Genomic DNA, 15,404 nt, shown 5'->3' with positions numbered 1-15,404 from the left:
CTGCAAGGCAAAGGCATAATGTGCTAGTATGCATATTATGGGTGACCGTTCCTTCAGAGCGCATGCGCCACAGTAATAGCCGGTTCACACAGGGGCGGCACGACTTTGGGGGCGACTCGGCAAGCCAATCTCAAGACGACTTGAGAGGCGACTTGCAAAATGACTTCTGTATTGAAGTCAATGCAAGTTGCCCTAAGTCGCCCCCAAAGTTGTACAAGAACCTTGCGTCGCTCCTATTAGAACGGTTCTATTGAATAGAGCGAAGCGCGACTTGTCAAGCGGCTGAGTCGCCTGACGAGCCGCCCCTATGTGAACCGGCTCTAAATATCTCCTAAACGGTGCATGTTTAGGAAATATTTAAACTACCTATGGGTAAGCCTTGTTAGGTAGGTACAATTTTAAAAGGGGTTACTTCCTCTTTAATGCAGAGAATGCTTTAACCACTTGAGATCCACGCTATAGACCAAAGACGTCCACAGCGCGGCTCTCAAGCGCCGAGTGGACGTCTTTGGACGTCTTTTTCTGTGCATTACCCGCACGCGCCGCTGGGGGGCGCGCAGCGGGTAAACACTGTGCCGGCGCATCGCTGGGAAGCCGATGCGTGTACCTGGCAGCTGCGATGTCCGCCGGGTACACGCGATCGGCGGTGACAGCAGGGACGTAAACACAGAGCTCCACGTCCTGTCAGGGAGAGAGGAGACCGATCTGTGCCCCTTGTACATAGGGACCAGTGGCGGCTGGTGCTCAAAATTTTTGGGGGGGCGCAAAAGAAAAAAAAAATTGCAGTCTCACTGTGCCCAAACGCAGCCACTGTTACATGCCATCAAACGCAGCCACTGTTACATGCCATCAAACGCAACCACTGTTACATGCCATCAAACGCAGCCACTGTGCCATCAATTTGCACCACTGTGCCATGCCATCAAATGCAGCCACTGTGCCATGCCATCAAATGCAGCCACTGTGCCATCAATTCGCACCACTGTGCCATGCCATTAAACGCAGCCACTGTGCCATACAATGTCACCACTGTGCCATGCCATTAAACGCAGTCACTGTGCCATCCATTGTCACCACTGTGCCATGCCATTAAACGCAGCCACTGTGCCATACATTTTCACCACTGTGCCATGCCATTAAACGCAGCCACTGTGTCATCCATTGTCACCACTGTGCCATACATTGTCACCACTGTGCCATGCCATTAAACGCAACCACTGTGCCATCCATTGTCACCACTGTGCCATCCATTGTCACCACTGTGCCATGCCATTAAACGCAGCCACTGTGCCATACATTGTCACCACTGTGCCACACATTGTCACCACTGTGCCATGCCATTAAACGCAGCCACTGTGCCCTTTAATGGTCGCCGCTGTGCCAATTGTCCCCACTGTGCCCTGTAAATTGCTTTCTTCCCCCCCCGCCCGGCACTTACCTTTACTGGTTTTAGGCCCCGTACACACGACCAAACATGTATGCTGAAACTGGTCCGCGGGCCAGTTTCAGCAGACATGTTTGGTCGTGTGTGGGCGCGAGCGGGCCGAATTCCTGCAAACATTTGTCCGCCGGGCCTTTTCCCAGCGGACAAATATTCCTGGACGTGTTTTAAAACCGTCCGCTGGAATCCTGCCCGCTCGGACATGTACGGTCGTCAGTACAGACCTACCGTACATGTCCAGGCGCCCGCTGTCCCTCGCATGCGTCGAATGACTTTGACGCATGCGTGGAAGCCTTTAAATGGCAGGCCCGCCCACGTCTCCGCGTCATCGCCGCGTCATCGTCGCGGCGACGACGCGGACACGCCCCGCGTATTGTTTATGCGCGGACTTCTGTACGATGGTGTGTACAACCATCGTACAGAAGCCCTCTGGCAGACATGTACGGTGAAAACGGTCCGACGGACCGCTTTCACCGTACATGTTTGTTCGTGAGTACCCGGCCTTAGGCATCCACGTCCCACGATGTCTTCTCCCGCCCTCGATGACTGACAGGTGTCTCAGCCAATCAGGTTACCGGTAGCCAGAACCGGCCAACCTGATTGGCTGAGACGCCTGTCATCTTATTCAAGGGGCGTACAGTCTGTGCGCTCCGAGAATAAGCTTCCGGGACCCAAGGGCTGTATTGGGAAAGCCTATCAGAGCCGTTGGCTTTGATAGACATTTCCGTACAGCCAACCAGCTGGCCTTATTCAGATGGCCGGACATTGAGCGCCGACCATCTGAATAACAGCGGCAGCGGCAGAAATAACATAGATTCGTGCAATGCATGTGGTGAGAGCCAGAGGGGGCGGCGCTCCAGCACCCTCTATGGACGAACCGCCACTAATAGGGACACAGCATCGGTCACCTCCCCCAGTCAGTCCCCTCCCCCCACACAGTTAGAACACACCCAGGGAATACATTTAACCCCTTCCTCACCCCCTAGTGTTAACCCCTTCCCTGCCAGTCACATTTATACAGTAATTAGTGCATTTTTATAGCACTGATCGCTGTATAAATGTGAATGGTCCCAAATTTGTGTCAAAAGTGTCCGATATGTCCGTCGCAATATCGCAGACCTGACAAAAAAAAATCGCAGATCGCCGCCATTACTAATAAAAAAAAAAAAAATCATAAATCTATCCCCTATTTAGTAGGTGCTATAACTTTTGCGCAAACCGATCAAATACACTTATTGCGATTTTTTTTTTAACATAAATATGTAGAAGAATACGTATCGGCCTAAACCGAGGAATTGGTTTTTTTTTTTTTTTTTTAATTGGGATATTATTATAACAAAAAGTAAAAAATATTGTGTTTTTTTCCCAATTTTTCTGTCTTTTTTTGTTTATAGCGCAAAAAATAAAAATCGCAGAGATGATCAAATACCACCAAAAGAAAGCTCTATGTGTGGGAAAAAAAATGATAAAAATATAATTTGGGTACAGTGTTGTATAACCGCGCAATTGTCATTCAAAATGTGTCAGCGCTGAAAGCTGAAAATTGGTCTGGGCACGAAGGGGGTTTAAGTGCCCAGTAATGAAGTGGTTAAGTTAAAAAAACTTAATGTTTTAGAACAACTTCACAGTATTTCTGCATTGCTATTACAGAACACCAGATAAATACTGAAAAGTAAATTTCTCGCCAGTAGCCAGTGAACTTGACCTAATAGTTAACAGTTAGTAAGCTCATATGAAAGACCTGAACACACCCAGAGACCTTCAGTTTATCTATTATTACAACTCTTTGCTTACTTTGGAACCTCATCATACCTCTGTACAAACGGTCAAGGCTATCTCTATGATGGTCTGGGCTAAGACTTTTTTTTTTTTTTTACAGATACCTGCACATGAGTACAAGTTGGAAGGAGAGCATCCCATTGGCTGAGAGGTTAATCATCAATACATATTCCTGGTTACTTGAGTTCATTTCTACACTGCCCATTATACTGCAATGGGTATATAAGTGGTGACCACTTTTCTACCTTTCAGCATTTCTCTTTGCTCACTAGTGTGGTCCATCCTGAGGCTCCATCATCTTAAAAAATGCTGACAATATCATTAATATGGGGATCGGTTGTGGCTCTATGCTGTTTTTTCTGGCTTATTTTTGGCATTAGAAGACGGTAAGAGCAATCAAAATCCGGAATTTAAGCTTGTGTTTACTAATGTTTATAATACTGTCTATATCAATTACATATTGAATTTGTATACAGTATATATTTAAATTTGCTACATTCTAGCTATGCTAATAAACTCCCTGCCACATAACACCTGTTATAAAGTTAGTGTTATGTGGCAGTATGTCGTCTTGGCATAGATAAGGGCTTTTTTAAATGGGTACAGCATGTCATAGAATTATTTCCATTTTGAATTTGCTTGTGTGTGTATAAAGTATATATTAAAATTTGCTACATTATAGCTATGTCAAGAAAAAATACTGGGCTTTTCTAAACGGATACAGCAACAATTATCTCCATGATTACCAACTTAGGCCTCGTACACACGACCGTTTTCCTCGACAGAATCCATCAAGAAACTTGGTGGCAGAGCTTTTTTTGATGAGGAAAACGATCGTGTGTATGTTTTTCATCGAGAAAACTGTCGAGGAACTCGACGAGAAAAAAAGAGAACAAGTTCTCTTTTTCCTCGATGGGAGTCTCAATTTCCTCGTCGTGTTCCTCGTCGGGCTGGTTTTCGACGAGAAACACGTTCGTGTGTATGCTAAGAAACCCGCGCATGCTCAGAATAAAGTATGAGACGGGAGCGCATCTTCGGTAAAAGTAGCGTTTGTAATGGAGATAGCACATTTGTCACGCTATAACAGTCTGAAAAGTGCAAATCGTCTCTTACCAAACTTTTACTTAACACGCAGTAACATGAGATTAGCAAAAGCAGCCCCAAGGGTTGTGCCAGTGGAATCGAACTTCCGCTGCCGTTGTATGTGTTGTACGTCACCGAGTTTGAGAACGAGGAGATTTGGTCTTGACCAGGGCTCAAGTCCTGCGGGAACGCGTGGGAACGGAGTTCCTGCACTTTTTTCACAGCAGGAACTCAGTTCCCTTTGCAGGACTAGAGCAGCCGAGAGCAGCCGAGCCGCCCGAGCCAATCCTTCACTAAGCGGCGATGCCCAGCTCGAGTCACTGTCAGGGGCAGGCGAACCTTAGTATGTTACTGGCAGCTTCCTGTATATGGATTCATCGGGTGGTGTGCGGATATTCTGTCACTTCCTCGATGCCGCAATGTCTCCTGGGAGCTTTTGTCATTGTTCCCAGGAGACATTGCGGAGGTCTGCTGCGAGTTATGATTTAGAAAGAACTTGCTTCTTAAAAAAAACATGCGGCTTAGTAATTATGCGTATCATTTTTTTTTTTTTGCTGGGGGAGTGGATCTTGGGTGGGAGTTCCCACACTTTTTTCCCCAGGACTTGACCCCTGGTCTTGACAGTGTGTGGCCCAAAAGAAAGCTTGTCAAGTTTCTCCACAAGCCTGACAAGGAACTTGTCGAGGAAAACGATGTTTCTCGGTCGTGTGTACGAGGCCTAGCCTCTAACCGATTTTGGACATTGTTACTAATTTTATTTTTCAATTTAATGCAGCAAATTTAAACAGCACTATAATTTGCCATAAAAAAAAATGAAAAAAAAGTACAAATCCCTTATCACAAAAACAAAAATTCAGCAGTATATCTGCCAATAACCCTGCATAGCCTTCTTTTTCAAATATTTGATTTGTGTTGTTGGTCTACTGTGATATGGTCAGAACAGAACGTGTTTTAACAGCAGCATGATGCCAATGAGTAAATAAAGTACATGTTATGTGCAAATCGGTAATATTATGCAAAGCTGTAACAAGTAATAAAAAGGTATATATGTTTAATCTTGTCATTGCAGGCAGCCAGGTGAACCACCTTTAGAAAATGGGCTCATTCCCTATATGGGATGTGCCTTGCAGTTTGGGGCCAACCCTCTCGAGTTTCTCAGGTCGAGGCAAAAGAAATTTGGGGACATCTTCACCTGCAAGATTGCTGGACAATACTTTCATTTCATCACTAACCCTTTTGCATTTAATTCAGTGATGCGACATGGGCGATACTTTGACTGGATGAAATTCCACTTCTCAACATCGTCCAAGGTACAATATCGCATCGTTTGTTTTTTTTTTTGCTATCTCAATAAGTTACACACATTGTAAAACTGAATTGATAAGACTATCAATTTTAAGTGTGCAAATTACCATACCACATTCTATAAAAATAATCATTTACAGTGTTCACTGTGAAAGACTGATAGCATTTCTTTCTTCAGTGGAGCTGCAGATTTCATGTCCCTAAAGTAATACATTTAATATCTGAAAGAAATGTGGGCTACTGTGGTGTTTTTTAACAATTTAAAGCTTTAGGCTAAGCTGATAACAGCCTAACAAGGAACTTGACAAGGAAAACGATGTGTTTCGCCCGTCGAGTTCCTCGGTCGTGTGTACGAGGCCTCACATGCTCCTCAATCAGTACCAAGTGCAAAAAATGTGATACTAAATAAATCACAACCTAATGAAGTTAAATGAAACAAAACAAATATAAAGTGATACGCCTTATACAGATTTGGGGCATAAATAATATAAATGCAAGTCCAAGTGCCCATACATTCACTATTAAAGCAGTTCAAGTGTTTATTTCTTGACACCAAATTTTTCCAAAATATTATGCACTTAAGAACCATGTGCTCCATTCCACCATTGCTACCACTCCACCATATAAGTGAAATGCCTGCTCACCTTTAGTCGTGGACTTAAAATTAATAGGCCACTTGCACTTTTTACTGGTAATCTGTGCGATTTCGACTCTTATCAGCTACGTCATGTGGGGTCCCTTTTTTAAGAGACCTGTACCAACTTCCTTCAATGTAGTTGTGGCTGCACTGCAGTCATGATAAAACTCCTGCAGCTACGCTCATCTGTGTTGTGCCCACCGATCTCACAGATCCAGCCTTCCAGTTGCACAATGTGACGTGCTGCACACACATATTCTCTCCCTCTCTATTTAAAGGAACAATGATCCATTTATTTGTCTAAACTCTTTTGTGGTTAGTGTGGAAGCACACTAAAGCTGACCATACATTATACAATTTTCTCATTCAATTTCCTTTAGATTTACCTTCAACTATGTAGTGCCTGCCTAATTGCAAACAAATTGATAGTGTTCAGGTTTGACCTCCATATTATATGGTTTTTGTAAATCTAAAGGAAAATTGTATAATGTATGGCCAGCCTGGAGTGGTAGCAGTAGTTCAATTAAACACTGAACACACTGAGAATAACTTTACAACTTAAAACGGAGTTCCACCTAAAAATTGAATTCCCCCCCCATTGGATTCCTCCCCCCCTCCGGTGCCACAATTGGCACCTTTCGGGGGGCAGGGTTTATTACAGGTATTTGCTCCCACTTCTGGGCACAGATAGGGGCATTATCTGCAGAAATCTACGCCACGTCCGACGCCTCCTTCGTCCCCCCTGCTGTCTTCTGGGATACACACAGTTCCCAGAAGACAGCAGGGACCATTCGGATCGCGCAGCACGACTCGCGCAGGTGCAGTAGGGAACCAGAAAGTGAAGCCGTAATGCTTCACTTCCAGATTCCCTTACTGAAGATGGTGCCGGCAGCATCCGAGAGCTGAGGGAGAGATCTGCTTTGGGTACAGACATTGCGGGCTCCCTTGACAGGTAAGTGTCCTTATTTTAAAAGTCAGTAGCTGCAGTATTTGTAGATTCTGACTTTAAAAAAAAAAAATTAGCGGACCTCTGCTTTAACAAATTTTATTTTGAATTTGTATTTATTCTTTTGGTCCTATCAGTAGCAGCGCACACATTTCCATCACATATTTATCTTTTTGTCTGGTGTTTTTTAGGCTTTTGGGCACAGCAGCTTCCACCCTGTGGATGGCAACACAACCGAAAACGTGCATGAAACATTCATAAAATCCTTGCAGGGCGATGCCCTGGATTCTCTGATTTCTAATATGATGGAGAACCTTCAACACACCCTATTTCATCTCAGTTTATCTAAAGAAAACAAAAATGACTGGATAAATGGTGGTCTCTATGCCTTCTGTTACCGTGTGATGTTTGAATCCGGATACTTGACTATGTTTGGCAAAGAGCTGAAGGCAAAGGACGAGAAGAACCTAGCTAGAAAAGAAGCAGAAAGAGCTTTCTTTCTTAATGCTCTTGAAAACTTTAAAGAGTTTGACAAAATTTTTCCTGCTCTTGTAGCAGGCCTGCCAATTCACGTCTTTAAAACAGGACACAGTGCCAGAGAGAGTCTGGCCAAAGATCTCCTTCCGGAGAAAGTCAAGCAAAGAATCAATATTTCCAGCCTCATCTACAACAGGATGTTCATGAATGAAGCTACTGCCATGAATGACTCAGAAAAAGCAAGGACCCATGTGGCACTCCTCTGGGCTTCCCTAGCTAATACACTCCCAGCAACATTTTGGACTGTCTACAACATCCTCAGGTAAAATTTGCAATGATCCCACTGTTTTTGTTTTCTATGTCTCTCTCCTATGATCTAGAATAGTGTGGATTTAAATTTTGACCTTTTTTTTTTTTTTTTTCAGGTGCCCAAATGCAATGAAGGTGGCAACTGAAGAAATCAAACATGTCTTGGAAAAAGCTAATCAGAAAGTTTCATTGAGTGAAGGTTTAATTCTCCTAAATCGGCAACAGCTGGAGGATATGCCTGTCTTAGGTATGGTTACATGTACACTCAACATTCCACAGTTATAATTTATAGATATAATACAGATAATATTGGTAATATTAATGTCAAAACCCTTCTCTGATACAATATTACCATTGGAACACACTAAATTCACTTTATAGTTCACATAATGAACTGTTATGGCCCATACACACGATTGGAATTTTCAATTGGCCTAAAATCCGATGGAATTTTTCGTCGGAATTCCATTCAAGCTGTCTTGCATACACACTGTCAGACCAAATTCCGACCGTCCAAAACACGGTGACATAAAACACTACGACGAGCCGAGAAAAATTAAGTTCAATGCTTCCATGCATGCGTTGACTTGATTCTAAATATGCGTGGGTTTTTTCTCCGTCGAAAAAGCACACAAACGATAGAAATTTTCTACCGTTTTTTTCCATCGGAAAAAAATAAAACATGTTCTATTTCTAAACACAGACGAAAAAAAGTCAGATGGGGCCCACACACGATCGGAATTTACGATGAAAAAAGTCCATCTGACTTTTTTCATCGGAAATTCCGATCATGTGTACGCAGCATTACTCAGGCCCCATACACACCATAGAATCTATCCGCAGATAAATCCCATCAAATGGGTTTCTGCGGATAGATTCTATGTTGTGTACACTCCGTCGGATATTTATCCGCGGATAAATCTCCCCTGGGATGGATTTCCAGCAGATGGATATTTGCTGACATGCTCAACAAATCCATCTGCTGGAATCCATTCCAACGGATGGATCCGCTCGTCTGTACAGACTTACCGGATCCATCCGTCCAAAGGGATTCCCCGCACACGTCGTAATTATTTGACGCATGCGTGGAATTCCTTATATGACAGCGTCGCGCCCGTCGCCGCGTCATAATAGCGGCGACGGCGCGACACGTCATCGGCAGAGGATTTCAGCGCGGATTTCAATGCGATGGTGTGTACACGCCATCGCATAGAAATCTTCTGAAATCCTCGAGAGGATTTATCCGCGGATACGGTCCGCTGGACCGTATCTGCGGATAAATCCTCTCGTGTGTATGGGGCCTCAGGCTTCAACTAAATGCACAGCTTTATTAAAGTGCAATAGTTTCCTTTTTCATGAGTATACTAGAGCATTCAATGACAGAAAAAAAAATGGAAAAAGGGGTTTGATTAAATGAAAAGTTCTCCAGAATAAAATGGAATGTATGGTTTTGTGTCAATTCATTTTTTTTCTATGGGTATTTAAATTTGTTATTGAGCTCTGTACACAACAGACTTTTTTAGCAGACAGGAGTCCTAGAAAACATGTTCAGAGAAGCCAAGAACCTCACCTGCTGCTAAATATCTAAAAGACTAATATATAAAATTTCCTAAACCAAAAAAATCTATGCGCTTACCAAAAAAAAAAATGTAAACCTTTGTGATAAAAAAACAAAGTAAAACAAATGTAAAAAAAAAAACTAAATTACTGTAGATCGAATGGACAGCAGTATCTGCAGTAAATCACCAATCTGAGTAGATTTTGGAACAATAAACAATAAACAATAAAAAGTGCGCTATCCTTGTGCTAGGGTGGTCACATAAATCGCATAAGAAAGCACCTTAATTATGTTTCTTATGTGATTTAATAACTTTTACCTAACACAAGAATAGCTCATATAAAACTTCCTATTTACCTGACCGACTTTTTTTTTGCTGCATTTATTTAGACCTGACAATATTAAACAAATAAGAAAAATGTATATAAATTAAAATGGCCTCCCTTTTAAAGTAAAAGAGGCAACAGGAGCAGCAGGAACCCTATAACCTCACAGGCCCTGTAATATGTGCATTCCTTAGTTATTCCTTAAGAATATGTGCGCCTCAAGAGATATTTCTTGTTTGGAAAAAAATAAATGTATTTGTTTTTTGGTCTTTAATTCACAGATAGCATTATTAAAGAATCGATGAGGTTATCAAGTGCATCAATGAACATCAGAGTTGCCCAAGAGAACTTTGTTTTACAACTAGATGATATGGGGGCATACAAAATCCGCAAAGATGACATCGTAGCATTTTACCCACAGACAATACATCTGGACCCTGAGATTTATGAAGATCCCCAGGTAAGTAGTACAGAAAGCAGTGTAATGTGAGCTTTATTGAGTCCCAACATCCTTGAAAACTCATAAGCAAAACAAGCTGAGTGAAGATTAACTGCACATCCCAAATATATATCGCAAAACAGAAAAATATCCTATCCTGGAAAACTAACTTGGCTGTAGATATATATATACATGGATGGACTGGCCATTGGGAGTACAGGGAGTTTCCTGGTGGGCCGATGGCTCAGTGGGCCGACTTCAGTGACAGCGGACCGCTGCCCCCCTCCGCTCCTCTGTCTCTCCCTTCCCGCAGAGCTCACCTCCTCTCCCTCCCCACAGCGCTTACCTGGGGGGAACAGAGAAGCAGGGGGAGGACCAGAGGAGCAGGGGGGACGACAGAGGAGCATGGGGGAGGGGACAGACAGCTGACTCAACAGCTATGGCCTGGGAGTTTCTCACTTCTGTCTAATCTTGTCCCATAAGGGGGGGCACCAAACTGATTCCTAGCCCCGGGTGAAATCATTTCTAGCTTCCCCACTGGTACTGCCTATAAGAGTACCAGTACAGTACCAGCCGTTCTACTCTAATAAAGTATAACGGCTAGTGGCTAGTGAAGGGGGAGAGGGGGCTTGGGTGGCCGGGGGGGGGGGTGCGGGATTTGTCCGGCCGCCATGGGAGAGACCTGTCAAAGTGGGCCAGTCTGGATGAAGTCCAGGGCCAAATGTTTGTCCCAGTCCAGCCCTGTATATATATATATATATATATATATATATATATATATATATATATGTAATTAAAAGAAAATCTTCAAGGAATGTAGTGCCCTTTATTGGGAGGTACAGACTGTAAATTGCTCTTGTACAAAAACTAGTTATGGGGCTATTTTGCATTTAATAATAATAATCCCATTAGCATTACCATGATGCAATACCGGATGCCCGTGTTTTCTATCCTAAGGTTGCTATACAGATGGGTTGGCTAAAAATGATTGGGGATGAAAGTGAGATGTAGGTGAGGTCAGTTATCACCACCGAATTTTTGGCCATATCAGTACATTTCCCCTTATAAACATAATTATCTTCTTCATAACACTATGCAACTGCATACTCTAAATTCAGCCTAATTTTGTAACCATCATTTCAGGTCTAATGCCGCGTACACACGACCATTTTTAATGTCATGGAAAAAACAAAGTCTTTCTCGACGTGATTCTTGTCAAGCCTGCTTTGCATACACACGAGCTCGAGCAAAGCGCGGTGACGTATAACACGTACGACGGCACTATAAAGGGGAAGTTCCATTCGGATGGCGCCACCCTTTGGGCTGCTTTTGCTAATTTCGTGTTAGTAAAGGTTTGGTGAGAGACGATTCACGCTTTTCAGTCTTTGTGCTTTTCAGTCTGTTACAGCGTGACGAATGTGCTATCTCCATTACAAACACTAGTTTTACCAGAACGAGTGCTCCCGTCTCATAACTTGCATTTTTGCACACACGATCGTTCGACGTGAAAAACGACAAGAAAAATTAGAGCATGTTCTAAATTTTTAATGGCCATTTTCCACGATGAGAAAAATGCTCTGGAGCCTACACACGGTTGTTTTTAATGACCAATTAAAAAAATTGCATTTTTCTCGTCATGAAAAACGGTCGTGTGTACGCGGCATAAGGCCTACTTTAGGCAACGAGCAAACCCACAGCAACCAGCAGAAAATAATTTTCCTCTTCCTTCAGTAAACCTGAAGGTGTTGTGTGTAGGGTGGTGTTTTTTTTCCCCCTCTATGGATTGCTCCGCAAATTACTATTCACTATCACTGCATGTTGTATAACCTTGTATAGGGGATATGAATCTTATACTCATTTATGTTTTATTCTAGTCATTCAAATATGATCGTTATCTGGATGAAAATGGGAAAGAAAACACAGACTTTAAGAAAAATGGAAAGAAACTGAAGTTTTACTACATGCCATTCGGATCAGGGAAAACCAAGTGCCCCGGCCGTCAATTTGCAGTCCATGAGATCAAGCAGTTTGTGACCTTGCTGATTTCTTACTTCGATATGGATCTTGTGGAGAAAAATTCCAAAACCCCACCACTGGATGAATCCCGAGCAGGCCTGGGAATTCTGCAGCCAACTTACGATGTAGATTTCAAATACCGATTAAAAGTCTTCTAAGCATAACTACCTGACATATACAGTAACAGCTTTGTAAATTTTGTAATTAGTTCTGAAAATTGGTTCTTGCTCTCAATACAAAAGTTTTTCTGTAGCCCATTTATAGTGTTTTAACTATAAATCATATTGTAAATATTGGTGATTTTCTTTGTAAGCATTTACGTTTTAAACCAAGGACATGTTCTAGATGGACTCAACTAGAAAATGTATTGAACTGTATATTGCTATGTACTGTCTGTACAAAAAACTGCCAAAGATTAATATATGTGAGTGAAACATTATAGAGCATTTATGTTCTGCTCTCTTACCCCACTGTAGGATTACTTAACTTCGATCTATCGTTGTCTATTTAAATGTATGTGTAAATAAATATTTTTTATTTAAAAAAAAAAAATTGTATATCCAGTTTTGAGTGGAAAGGTTAATTTAATGTGTAATTGGATAAACAAAGGGGTTGCCACTTTTACAATGGTAATGTATGGCTAGTATATGTAGAATCTCTATTTATTTATTTAACTAAATGTTGAGTCAGGTACATATAGGGGGTTATGTACGAAAAGGCAAATCCACTTTGCACTACAAATGAAAAGTGCACTTGGAAGTGCAGTCGCTGTAGATCCGAGGGGACATGCAAGAAAAAAAAAAAACAGCATTTTAGCTTGCACACGATTGGATGATAAAATCAGCAGAGCTTCCCCTAATTTCAGATCTACCCCTCAGATTTACAGCGACTGCACTTCCAAGTGCACTTGTAGTGCAAAGTGGATTTGCCTTTAGTAAATAACCCCCATAGACTCTTTTAGTATATTCATATGACCTGTCAGAGCAGACGGCGGGGAAGAAAGAGGTCACTCTTCTGACTTGGGAGTAACATGAGCTTTAACTGAGTCACTTTTGATCTTAATTTGGGAGGGCTAAATAGGTGATATTAGAGAGATCCACCTGCGATCATGAAATTAATTATTTATTATGTTTCCTGCTTTAAAACGGGGGTTCACCCTAAAAAAAAAAAAAAAATTCTAGCATGCCATCAAGCATACTAGCGCGAGCTACAATAATATGCCTTTATTTTATTTTTTGGTGCCGTACTCACAGTTAAATTCTGTAGTGAAGTTTCAGACTCCCCGCGGGGAATGGGCGTTCCTATGCAGAGGGAAGATGATTGACCGCCGGCTATGGCGCGTCACGCTTCCCGAAAATAGCCGAAATAGGACTTGGCTCTTCACGGCGCCTGCGCAGTCAGCTCCTAGTCTGTGCGCAGGCGCCGTATAGCGCCGTGAAGAGCCAAGACCTACTCCGGCTATTTTCGGGAAGCGTGACGCGCCATAGCCGGCGGTCAATCATCTTCCCTCTGCATAGGAACGCCCATTTTTCCGCGGGGAGTCTGGAACTTCACTACGGCATTAAACTGTGAGTACGGCGCAAAAAAATAAAATAAAGGCATATTGTAGCTCACGCTAGTATGCTGGATTTAATGGTAGAAACTGGTTTCTTAGGGTGAACCACCGCTTTAGGTCCATGATGATCAACAGTGCAGGCATGACCAGCAAAAAACATATTGACATGGGAGCGAAGATTACGTATGGCTTTGACCATGAGGTTCAAGTACAGGCGGTTCCTACAAACATCCGACTTACAAACGACTCCTACTTACAAATAGAGGGAGACAACAAGAAGTGAGAGGAAATCTACCCCTAGGAAGGGAAATTCTCTCCTGTAAGAGTTAATATGGTAAAAAGGTGTCTCCACTAATGCTTTATCACCAGTCCTTGTTTCCTTAATAACCCAAAATTTTAAAAATACAATTGTCATTGGGACAGAAAGTGAGGTGAAATCTTCTGTACAGGGGCACAGACAGCAAAACAAATGTTACAGGGGTGATAACCCTTCCCTATGCTATCCAAGAAGCTTAAAAATAGATTTTTGGGCTGGAGCTACACTTAAAAAAATTACCTGTTCCAACTTACAAACAGATTGTCTTGTTTGTAACCTGGGGACCGCCTGTATGTGTATATCTAGGGCAGTGGAAGGTAGGATACTTTAGTGTAGGAAAGCTAGGTAGAAAGGATAAGTGTTCTTTAATACTTAAATTGCACAGTTCATATTTGGATGTAGTGTTAGTACGTAAATATGTTTTTGGCTTTCATCATGAAGTATAATATATGCTTGACGGGAACCCACAGACATTAAAAGTCATCTGGCCAATCCTTACGTCTATTGGAAGTAATAGACACTTACATCCAATCAGTCTCATACATTCAACCACTCTTTGACGTCTATGGCCTGCTTTAGTCTAGCCCTTTTTTTTTATTAAGATGGCTGGAATCCCTTTCAGTACAAACACCTGATCTGTGCCATGGTGATGTAACTCCTGTGAGCATGTGTGGGAGTGATGTCATCCATACCTGGCTTTTCAAGCATCTAAACAAAGAAATGGCATTAAGCTTCAGGCGGCGCAGGTAAAAAAAAAAAAAAGATTTTGATACTGATTTAACCATTTAAGGACTGCCGCACAACTATATACGTCGACAGAATGGCACGGGCAGGCATATGGGCGTACTTGTATGTCCCTGCCTCCGAGCGGGTGGGGGGCCCGATCGTGCCTCCCCCCAGTCCCCGCGGCGGTCCGTATCGCTTCAGGAGTTATCTGTTATGAGGGAGCGGCCAATGTTTTCTAGCCACCCCCTCGCGATCGCTCCTGGCGAATGAGAAGCTTTCCCTGCCTGTGAACTATAGACACAGATGGGAGGAAGTGATGTAATCTCTCCTTGCAACGGTCTTTTTGTCCAGAGCTCGAGGAGAGAAGACATCAAGTAAGTGCACTAACAGTGCAATGACACCAGGACACATAGGCACACTTTTCACCCCCCAGTCACCCCCAGATCACCCCCTGCACCCCCAGTCACAGTGTCACTGATTGCAGTAGTAAT

The 15,404-nt window shown here is 42.8% G+C and overlaps 1 protein-coding gene across 3 annotated transcripts in view; it reads left to right on the top strand.

The window, feature by feature from the left end:
* LOC120941018 (cytochrome P450 7A1) overlaps positions 1-12,868 on the top strand; it is a 37,484-nt gene extending 24,616 nt beyond the window's left edge. For all 3 annotated transcript variants that reach the window (XM_040354242.1, XM_040354243.1, XM_040354244.1), the window contains 6 exons: positions 3,321-3,606; positions 5,373-5,613; positions 7,383-7,990; positions 8,094-8,224; positions 10,143-10,321; positions 12,175-12,868. In XM_040354242.1, the coding sequence (XP_040210176.1) occupies positions 3,527-3,606; positions 5,373-5,613; positions 7,383-7,990; positions 8,094-8,224; positions 10,143-10,321; positions 12,175-12,474 (1,539 nt within the window). In that variant the 5' untranslated portion in view covers positions 3,321-3,526 and the 3' untranslated portion in view covers positions 12,475-12,868. The remainder of the gene's footprint in view (positions 1-3,320; positions 3,607-5,372; positions 5,614-7,382; positions 7,991-8,093; positions 8,225-10,142; positions 10,322-12,174) is intronic.
* The last annotated feature ends 2,536 nt before the right edge of the window (positions 12,869-15,404 follow it).

The sequence above is a fragment of the Rana temporaria genome, chromosome 5, assembly GCF_905171775.1.
Source record: "Rana temporaria chromosome 5, aRanTem1.1, whole genome shotgun sequence".
Classification (NCBI taxonomy): domain Eukaryota; kingdom Metazoa; phylum Chordata; class Amphibia; order Anura; family Ranidae; genus Rana; species Rana temporaria.
The sequence above is the reverse complement of the archived record's forward strand: the minus strand, read 5'-3'. Positions and strand labels throughout refer to the sequence as shown.